Here is a 10438-nt window from a genome sequence, read left to right as displayed (position 1 = left end):
AAATACATTCGGTTCTGTGTCAAAATTCGTAAATCCGACTTTCATGAGCTAAAATTTCTATCAAATAGAAGTGGCACATTACATAATATTATTTAATAAAAATACATCATTTTGTCGACAACATGATTCGTTTGCTTCACAAGCTTCCCAAATTCAACCGAGACGGATAGATAACATTAACAATTGTTATCACGAGAGTGAAATATGACAGCCAACCAACTATTCCACAACAAGAAGCAAATTCAATCAATGTCTTCACATTTGGCCTTATCAACTTAAATTCACACGTACTTTCCAAGAACACTCGCTGCAGCTTTCTACGAACTCCATAGATACAGCATCCATTACTGTTAATTTCATTGAGATTCATTTGTAATTCAAATTTGATCCTATCGCATGGGGTGTGCCGGATCCAAGCAAACTAAAGGTAACGATGCTGAGATTCCTTCAATTTAAGCACATTTCTCCTTAATTTTCAGTTGCTCACTTGTTGTCACGACAATAACTTTAGATTAGATATAATTTATTAAAGGAAAAGTCTACATATCTAAAAATATAACAAATATAAGAATTGGTATTGATACAATTTTTGTAATTTTACAACAGGAAGAGTTAGAAAGCCGAAACCTTGGAAGCATCCACAAAAACTTACAAAGACTCAGCTTATACAGCTTCAAGAAGAGTTTTGGCATACTGCTCCTCATAATGGTGGCACCAAAGGTAAAGTTAGCCATGAATTAACAAATTGTAGAACTCTTACCCCATTTTAAAAATCTTATTATTTGTGTTTGATAGAAATTTGGGATGCGCTCAGAGAAGCTGCAGAAGCTGATCCAACTGTTGCCCAGGCAATCTTAGACAATGCAGGGATCATAGCTCATAATCCTAATATGACAGTTTGCTTTGATGGAGAGGGCACGAGATATGAGCTGCCAAAGTATGTTTTGAGTGACCCAACAAACTTGATACGAGATAGATGAAATAGTTAAGCAGACTTGTATTCAAGATGTAGAGAAATTTGTGCAAATTATCAGTGTAAGATCTACTTTCATCTAACTACACAAGCTTTACTGATCACTTTATGTTTCCGCACAATATGCACTGTTTTTCTAACATGTGTAACATATAATAAGTTTATATTTGACAACGCAATCTAGATTCTGGAAGATATTTTTATTTCAACAAATATAACTTTACAAGGACCAAATAAATAAAAGAACCAAAATTAATTTAAAAAGGGCTCAAAAGACAGCAGTTTGTTCGATTCTATGATCAAGATTGCAATTAGCAATATTGTGTTTTTTTAGATTCACAACTCAAGAAAGGGAAAAACATAGTTGATCGCATGAAACCACAGGATTACAATGATTTGTTGAGCTGTGCTGCAGATTTCATAAATCTTTAGGTGGTCTCAAATTAGATGGTTCAAAGATGCAGGTGGCCCAGTTCAGTAGAACTGAAAGGAGCAGTTTTCAAAAGATTTAAATACAACAACAAAAGGCTACTTCTCTAAATAACTAAAGAACTTGTATACATGAATATGAGAGTTTTGCAAATCAACCTGCGATTTGATATGGATAGAATTGTTTCCTCAAATCTTCTTGAAAAATGAGAGCATATTTCCTTGTTTAGGATCCTTATTTGCTGCTTTTTTGTTTCCACCTTTCCCTGCTTTGTTTGCTGGAACATTGCCTACCACAGAAGGTGACTTCCTGGCCACATGTGGCCTAGAACGCCACAGTTGACATGGGAAATCAATCAGCATCACAAGGAAGAGATTGTATTAGCAAAATAACACCAATCAATTGGCAACAAGGTAGAACTTGAAGGACTTCAAAGAGGCTAGAATATAGTACAGGAATTTGAAATTATAGAACATTACACATTTTCCCCATAGATTGTCGAAGTATAGTTTCTGTCAAGACCTTAAATCATACACATTGCGGTGATTTTCCTTATGGGGAAGATGAGGTAAAGATTCCATGAAAGAAAGTTCGACCTTTAAACATAGTTCGTCGATCAATTTAAAAAGGTAAAATGAAATCCATGCATGAGGGCACTCGACATAAATAAATAATTAAATCATACATCATCTCCATGACCAGAATTCACCATATAAAGTAAATAATTACTGAACAAGATGGGGACATCTAATGTATGTTACCATAGCAATGCACACATATTTAATCTATAATCACAGAACATGATTAAAGCAACTGAAGACACGAAAAGAAAAAGCCGAAAATGTGGGTATTCAACCTGTCAGTAGAATTATTCGCTGCAACATTTCCCTCTTTCTCGACAGATTTATCATCAGATTTTGATTCTGGCTCATCACCTTCCCAAACAACTTCGCAAACTGGAGCCATAAGTGTTATAGGTCAGATAGTATAACATGGATACAATAGCAAGGAAATAAGCTTAATTGTTTATACAGTATCCCTAAAAAACAAATAGAATTACCTTCTCTTCCACGTTCATCAATCCGTGTCTTCAACACTTTTCTTCTCTTAGATGCAGCATCAGCCACTTTATCCCTCATACTTACATCAGCCCCGCGAACATGGCTTACGGTCTTCTTCGATATGGGAGATTCATCCTTCTCGACTTTGACTATAGTTTTATCATCCACCGGCTGTTTAGGTTTTGCATCAGCTTCTCTCACTTCCTTGATTTTGGGTTTATTTTCCTTCTCATCAAAACTTAAGTTGCACTCCATGCCTGAAACGCTTGACCCCTGCTTTGAACCTAGAGTAGAATTTTTTGGAGAATCAGGAGCTGCCAGGCTAATTGTATCTTGATACTCATCTTCTTCATCTGACATATCAAATACAACTCTCCTCTTTCTATTTCCTTCACCATTAGAAGTTCTCTTTACATTAAAATCTTGGCAATCGTCATCACTGCTCGCATGTTCTTCTGCTTCACATTCACAAATTTGAGCCTCGGCACTAGCTGATTGCATTGAAAATAACAAAATTGAGGACATTAGAAATAGTCAGATAACACCAATAAAGGCTGTTAAAAGAATAACCAGTAGTTTAAGTGTTCTTACAAAGTAAGAATCAAATTTTACTATTCAAATGGATAAAAATAAACAGGTTTACCAGCAGATTTTTGCTTGGCGCTGTCAGCTTGTGCCAAGGTAACATCTGGATTTGACTTTGCAGATGCACGCCCCCACATGCTAGCCAGAGAACCTCCTGTTCCAGAAGAATTTTTATCATTTGGATCCTTTTTCTTTTTAGGAAGCAGCTGAGGAACTTTTTCTTCACTTGCAACAAGCTGCGGATCCTGTACCGGATCTAGCTTTACATCACTTTCACTTTTAACATTTTTTACAATGCCAGGAGATGTCATCCCAACATTAGGACTTGAGTGCTGGACCTTTTTCTGCTGAGGGCGTGGAATTTCCGCAGTACCATGCGAAGAATAACTCACAGACAACCCTGAGATTTTTGCTGCCTTTGACTGCATGGAAGCAGAGGCCAAAGGTGTTTTCCCAGCATTTCGCTTAACAAAGGAATTTGAAACACCGGAAAACCTATTAACCAAAGTTCAGTTAATTTAGAAACACCAGAAAACCTATTAACCAAAGTAATGTTAATTTATAAATAATACAGGAACCAATCAGGTGCTGCACATCTCATCATTGTGAAAAAGTAGAGCTGCAACAAGCATGTATAATAATTATGAATGAGACCATAAGGCGATGAAGTATGAACGCCATTGCAATTTATAATTCATCACAATGACCGCTATTGCAGTTTATATTTCATCATGGCAAAATTGTCAAGGCATTTAAACTTTCAATGTTTCAAATAACGAATGTCAGAACAAGTGCTGCACGCCTGCACCTATTATCTCGTAGACAATTATCATCTTCCAATGGCTGCGTAAAAAAATCCTCAGCTTGGACAAACTCATGGTTCCAAAGGGTAGCTGGATCCTTAGGAAGGCAGGCTTGTACACTGTAGACATGAACAGAGCAATGTCCATCGAACTCTTGTTTTGCATCTGAAAAGTTGGCAAAAGTGTCACGAAATGAAAAACAAACGCTTGAAACAAAACATGAGAACCAGGTTAACCAAAAAATGGGGGGTACTTCCAGAAATAACTAATAATCAAGGGTAAAAACTATTGGTAAATAGTTAAAATTGTTTCCATGTTTCAACTTTTTCCACAAATAAAATAAAGCATCCTTAATGATAACAGGAATTCACAAGATAAAAAGAAAACATAAGTATTAACTAGTACAATAAACACAAATGTTAAGATCATTGATGTTATATAGGTCCCGTTTTGTTGAAGGTAGATATCAGACCATAAGGCTTCCATACACAAATGCACATTGGAACATTATCAGTGGAAAAAGTTCTGTTGGAACAAGAAAGAGTAGCCATAATGGAGAAAGTTGTGATAAACTGTCAACCAGTTCCCTAATTAATAACAAAATACAAATATGACTTTGGTTAAAATTTGATAAAAATGAAATAAGAGCACTCCAATAATCACTCACATACGCAGATAAAGTAACATATCCAACAACCCCCGTCCACAGGAGTACGAGTACGATCAACTTTCTTGCACGTGGGTAATAAAACAATCATTAGCCACATGATATAAAGTTTTTAATCTCACTGTGTACATGGAGGTGCATGTTATCAGCATAGGATGTCTGAAACACCATACAAATTAAAACGGAGACACCCGGTTAGCCATAACCATAAATATAAATAAATAGCAAATAAGCCACTGCAGATTAACAGAGAACTTGCAGTTGATTGACTTCTGCGTTTCATCTTGTTGCAAACTTTACTTATGTGCTCTAGTAGGTGAAAGTTAGAAAGTCGGCAATCAGTTGAACGAGTTGGTGAATTACAATTTCAGTCAACAAAAATCTAGCAACGTGTTTCACAATAGGAACCTGTCAGCGTATTCTTGGAAACGAGCTTTATGTGGTAAATAGAGGGTTTATCCTTCAACCACCCCGATAAAGAATATACCACTTCTAATTCGCTTGCATATTTCTCAACGAAGTCTTGTAGCAACCTACACCCAGAAATTCACAACCAAGTTAAAGAACGGACAACATAAAAAACACTAAGAGAATAACGATGGTCACTACACCGTTTGATCATGGTTACCTCTTTGCAGCATTAGAAGACACCAAAAAATTTCGACTAAGCCATTTGTAGGAAACCTACGAGAGAAAGGAACTTAAAAGCAGCATCGACAAAAGTGTTTTTAAGTAATTTAAGCTAATTTCGGCAGTCGATCTCTTCTTTTGCCCTTGAAAAATGAGTATTATCATATAAATACAGCCCAATCATGTCAGCAATTACCCTAAATATTAAATCTCCGGCTGATGTAATAATTTGGATTTAGATATAGAAGAGAGAGAAGGATTTACCACTTGAAGCTTGTCGGAGACGATGGATCGAACCTCGTCGAGGATACCTAGGGTTTCGATCTCGGCCATTTTTGTGTCAGAAGAAAAAAATGAATCGGTATTTTTCTTCCATCTTATTTTCCCTCACAGAAAAGCTTCCCGCCACCAATTTGGGACTTTGGTACGGTGGACAAATATTTCAGTGGTGTATCCAATTCAAAATTTTGATGATTTTTAACATTTTTTTAAATGATAGATTTTTATGAATTTGATATATTTTTATTGATTTTTAAAGAATCTCGTATATTTATAAACAGATATTTATGTGGATTCATGAAAATTTTTTTACAAGATTATTATAAATTTTTGTGAATTTTTTTTTAGAATTTTATAAATTTTGTATTTAATTATAATATATAATTTTTTTTAATAATTTCTTTGAATCAATAATTAATTGACATATATAACATATTCAATTTGAAATAGTTTTTCAATATTTATATTAATAAATAAATTTACTTAATTAAAAGTTAAATCTTTTAATCCTTACATGTGTATATATGTGAGTTTGTATGCATGTTTGTATGTTTTTTAAAATACATCAATTGATTAATTTGTAACCTTGTTTTTAAATTGATAATATACATGTGAAAAGAATATTATCTAGCATAGTGTGGATATAATTTTGTATAAAAATATAATAGCTTACATATTAATTGAAAATGCTAAAAAAATTAAAAAAATCATGGTTGTTGCGAGACTATTCAATTATTAAGAATTAAACGACTTTTTTTGGATCATCTTTCATTATTATTGAATATTAAATTAATTTGAATAAATCATAAAATCAATTCTAGAATTCAAAATTTCGATATTAAAATAAAAAATTATTAAATGAACAATCAGCCAAAAAATGAAAATTTTTAAAATGAAAGATGAAAATATATATAGAGATACATTTCGAAAATTTGAGAGAGTGATAGAGATAGATGAGAGAAGAGAAGATAACAAGAAAGATGATGTGAAGCGACGGAGAGAGAAATAAATAGGTTGTGTATGATTTAGAAGTTTTAAAAATCCATCCAAATCTTTGGGTTGAACCAAATACAAATTTTGACAATTTATAGTTGTACCTTATGCTTTAATGTTGGACAAATCTATCCTAATCCAGGAGATTTACTCCCTGTTATTAAATAATATATATGTGTCAAAAAATTTTATTTTATTATCAATTTATTTTGGTTTAATTCCCTCTTTTTATTCCCGCCACTAATAATTATTTTTGCCACTAAATCATTTTTTCTTAAAATATATCACTAGTTAACATAAATTAAAAAGTTCGGAGATTTTGAACCACAATGCTAGAACATGTCTTTTGTTGATTCCAGATGAAAAAGTTTTGCAATTTCAATTATTTGTTGAGAGAGATATCATGTCTTTGGTATTTCATTTATGATTTGTGATATCATATTTTTACGTGATTTTGATACACATGCTTTATACTTTATTGAAGAAACATAATGTATTTTCTGTGTATGCTTAAAATTTTTATATTGTTAGAATGAAAGAAGCAAGAGAGAAATTTTTATTTATTTAAGTATAAGCTTTAATCTTATTAGCATTTATAAATGGGTAGAATATTTATTTTTATATAAATTTGTTATAATAATTAAATTTTAAAATATTTATTTTTGACGTTTTATATTATTCTACCACAAAAATAATAATAATAAAAAACGAAAATTTTAAATCTCAAACGTAAAAGTTTTACTATGAAATAAAAATTTCATGTAATTTTTAAATATAAAATATTAAGTTTTAAAATTTGAGAATAATAATAATAATTTAATAATAATATGACACATGTTATATACATGAAACGAAATTAGTTTAATGATTTTGTGTGATTATGGTTAAAGTAGTGTCAAATACAATAATAATTAAGAAAAAGAAAAAGAAAAAAAGACACGTGTAATGAAAAATTTAATGAGGTGTAATTCACCTGGTGTGGGATAGAATTGGCCTTTAATGTCTGTATGTTAATGAATTACATTTAGTTATTAAAAGTCTTTTGAAATTTTGAATATTTTTAGACTTTGATAGAGTTGTTAAAAGTCAATGTTGAATACCACTTAACTTTTTAAAACTCTATGAAAGTTTATTTTGAATATCACTACACTTCTATAGAGTATGTAAAAGTCTTAATTGAATACATCTAGACTTTTAAAATCTACAAAAGTTATTAAAAGTCAATAAATCTCCTACATTGAATACACCATCGATGACGATAATGAGGAAGGTATTCTCTCTAAGAAAAAAATGGTCTATATCAAAAGAAGAATAAACGTGTAGAAAATAACGACAACCATAAGTTTGCATTTTTTGACAAACGGTGCGTACATCGCCTCAACTTTAAAAAATTGAGACACGCGTATGTCTCTTCTTTTGACTCTCGAGCTCCCGAACTCATTGATGCTATGAAAAATGTTTATAAATAGCGGTGATTTAGGTCCCTAAACACACACCTCATAAAAACATAAATACACCATCTACAGAGAGTTTTAGTGCTTAGAAGGTTTCGATCGAAGGAAAACAAAATACTTACTAATTATTCGATGGTCGGAGGTGACACTCTATCAGTTTCCGCGTAGGGTTTATCATATTCATAAATTTGTAGAAACATGATTTTGTTGAAAAAACTTTAACATTCTCGCCCTCGTCCCCGTTCCGTCCCATTGTCATCTCTATGTGTAACAGATGATATGTTTAACATAATTTTATACATAAGAAAGCATGAGTTTACTATTATGATTTTTTTAATAATTTATATTAGAATGAATTATAAAAAGTCAAAATTAATCAAATAATAATTAATAATTTCCTTATTTTAATTGATAATTAGATGAAAAAGTTTAAGTATAATATATAAATTTAATATGTTTGTTTTATCAATATATTCTACAATAATTTGCAACTGTTGGTAAAATATATCTATTTCTGTTATGAGGGGAACTGATTTTTAGCATTGAGAAAATCTGGTCAAACATGACGAATGAATGGTTCATTCGATTTCCTAAAATATCTTTTGCAGTATTTTGGTTGAAATTTGTAATGATGTTGCCTATATAAACATCTTCAGCACCATTTGGTAGCACCAACTTATAATTAGAGTAAACCAAGCAAGTGCTGCACTGGTGTAGTTTCATCCAATTACTTCAGTTCATGCACGCACCAAATTCGAGGGAACAATTTTAGGTAAAATGTAAACTTCATCGAGCTTGAAGAACTCGACTACTGCTCAAGGTGTCACCTTACAAGACAGGCGGTTTTCTTTTCTTTTCTACTTTTTTCGAAATAAAATCTTTTCTCAAGAGGTTTGATGAACTGAGGCAGAAGTGATTTAACTAAACAAGCATTGATGAAAAAATGTAATTTAACTTGTAATGTTTGACAGACGAAGATGAAAAACTAGAAATTACTATATTCACCATAATTTCATAGAATGACAATTAATACATCAGCTTTGATTAGAAAATTACCCAATAAAAAATTTGCGACATGTTGAGTCGCTTGAATTGTTGCTTCTGAGTGTGGAGTAATCGATAAGCCCCATTCAAAACATTTTTCTGTCACAAAGCAGGTCTGTAAAAGCCAGGATTTTGATGTATATGAAGGAGAGGAAATATGACCATGTCTAAGGAAAATGGAGTACTTGAAATGGTAGGGAGAAAAAAATAGTCTCTCGACTTTTTATCGTGAATCATGAAGATAGTCTACATGTCATTTAGATTGTATTAGCCGAAGGCTATGAAATTGTGTTTATCGTGTTTGGGGTATTGATGTCAACTACCAACCTAAATATATATTCAATTCATTAATTTCTGATAAGCTATATGTATTTTTATTTTTTAACATTTGATAAATAAATATTTTTACATCAAAATCAATAAAATTAATGAGAAATTTCTTTTTTCAAAATTTATTAACTTCGTCAAAATCTTCATTCACAACCAATTTTGTGACAAGCTACGTGTTAGACACATTTAGAAAATAACAACAATTGCTTGATCGCTCGATATCTTTATCCACAAAATCTACCTACGATGTACACGACAACATGTTATTCCTAAATAAAAATGAAACATGTGATTATAATAAATTATATATAAATCATAAAAGTTATTTTATTAACATTTACTACGTGTCTTCCGAAACAATGCCAATAAGTCAATAAGATGTGCACTTTCTTTATAACTGGTTTAATCATTTCCTTTATTAAACATTTTATACTACTATTATCAGTGAACCTTGTAATATATAAGAAAATTATCACATTAACAAATGTATAATAGTTTAAATTTTGTACAGATAGGACTTAGGAGAATAATATATATTTTTTACTTATTGATCATGAAAGACACATTCCAAATTACTCAATGTCTCGTTGATTTTCACGTTGTTTTCATATGTAGGTAGTTTGTAACATCGAATAAATCTAAGTTTAAACGTTCATTGCATATTGGAAGTATTCAACTCACAGATGGTGCTAAACAAAATAACTTTTTTAGAATTCAATTTTGGAGTACAAAAATTTAGTAAGATAAATAGAATAAAATTGGTTTCCAATATGATATGCAACATTATTTGAATATGCTGGGCTGCATTATTTATAATTTAAAATTCAAATAAGTCAGCCTAATTGACAAACATTATATGACATGTGCTTTTTATATAATTATATCATGCATTAATTCTTTCGAATTATGGAAATCTCCAATATTGCATGCATCGAGTGTCAAACATTTCTGATTATTGAAGGTAATTTAATGTTTATTTGAAAAGATTTTGAATCTCCCTCTTTTAAATCTTTAAGTTGTTTTATTTGAATTTTAAGAAGACAATTCAAAAGATACAACATACAGCTGGTTTTAGAAGAAAACTATTATGCATTAACTTTTTCAAATTAAAGTAATCTCGAAATAACATGTATTTTAAGTCAAACATTTATGATTACTTAATGATAAATTTAATATCCACTAGAAACCT

General features: G+C 31.2%; 2 protein-coding genes across 4 annotated transcripts; one reads left to right on the top strand and one right to left on the bottom strand.

The window, feature by feature from the left end:
* The first annotated feature begins 78 nt into the window (after positions 1-78).
* On the top strand, positions 79-1137 carry LOC140969702 (uncharacterized). Its single transcript, XM_073431136.1, has 3 exons — positions 79-427; positions 607-720; positions 796-1137. Exons 1-3 carry the CDS (start codon positions 397-399, stop codon positions 978-980), a joined length of 330 nt encoding a protein of 109 aa, XP_073287237.1. The 5' UTR covers positions 79-396; the 3' UTR covers positions 981-1137.
* On the bottom strand, positions 708-5576 carry LOC140969701 (uncharacterized). Of its 3 annotated transcripts, none has more exons than XM_073431134.1 (9): positions 5414-5576; positions 5148-5203; positions 4928-5052; positions 3858-4017; positions 3108-3544; positions 2464-2955; positions 2260-2359; positions 1562-1727; positions 708-929 (listed from the first exon to the last, which is right to left on the bottom strand). In XM_073431134.1, exons 1-8 carry the CDS (start codon positions 5480-5482, stop codon positions 1592-1594), a joined length of 1575 nt encoding a protein of 524 aa, XP_073287235.1. In that variant the 5' UTR covers positions 5483-5576; the 3' UTR covers positions 708-929; positions 1562-1591. The 3 variants fall into 3 exon arrangements, with proteins under 3 accessions (XP_073287235.1, XP_073287236.1, XP_073287234.1); XM_073431135.1 differs by lacking the exon at positions 708-929 and adding an exon at positions 1297-1456; XM_073431133.1 differs by lacking the exon at positions 708-929 and having other exon boundaries at positions 1311-1727.
* Between the last annotated feature and the right edge of the window lie 4862 nt (positions 5577-10438).

Source organism: Primulina huaijiensis, unplaced genomic scaffold, assembly GCF_012295235.1.
Source record: "Primulina huaijiensis isolate GDHJ02 unplaced genomic scaffold, ASM1229523v2 scaffold42537, whole genome shotgun sequence".
NCBI classification, from domain to species: Eukaryota; Viridiplantae; Streptophyta; class Magnoliopsida; order Lamiales; family Gesneriaceae; genus Primulina; species Primulina huaijiensis.
This window is presented reverse-complemented; position numbering and strand designations above follow the sequence as displayed.

Excerpts from the sequence above, each read along its gene's own strand:
- LOC140969701 (XM_073431134.1), bottom strand. The coding sequence starts at position 5,482 with ATGGCCGAGATCGAAACCCTAGGTATCCTCGACGAGGTTCGATCCATC. Across the intron at positions 2,956-3,107 it reads CGCCAAGCAAAAATCTGCTG|CTAGTGCCGAGGCTCAAATT; the intron begins GTAAACCTGTTT and ends CAATGCAATCAG. Across the intron at positions 1,728-2,259 it reads GCGAATAATTCTACTGACAG|GCCACATGTGGCCAGGAAGT; the intron begins GTTGAATACCCA and ends GTGGCGTTCTAG.
- LOC140969702 (XM_073431136.1), top strand. The coding sequence starts at position 397 with ATGGGGTGTGCCGGATCCAAGCAAACTAAAG. Across the intron at positions 428-606 it reads CGGATCCAAGCAAACTAAAG|GAAGAGTTAGAAAGCCGAAA; the intron begins GTAACGATGCTG and ends ATTTTACAACAG. Across the intron at positions 721-795 it reads TCATAATGGTGGCACCAAAG|AAATTTGGGATGCGCTCAGA; the intron begins GTAAAGTTAGCC and ends TGTGTTTGATAG.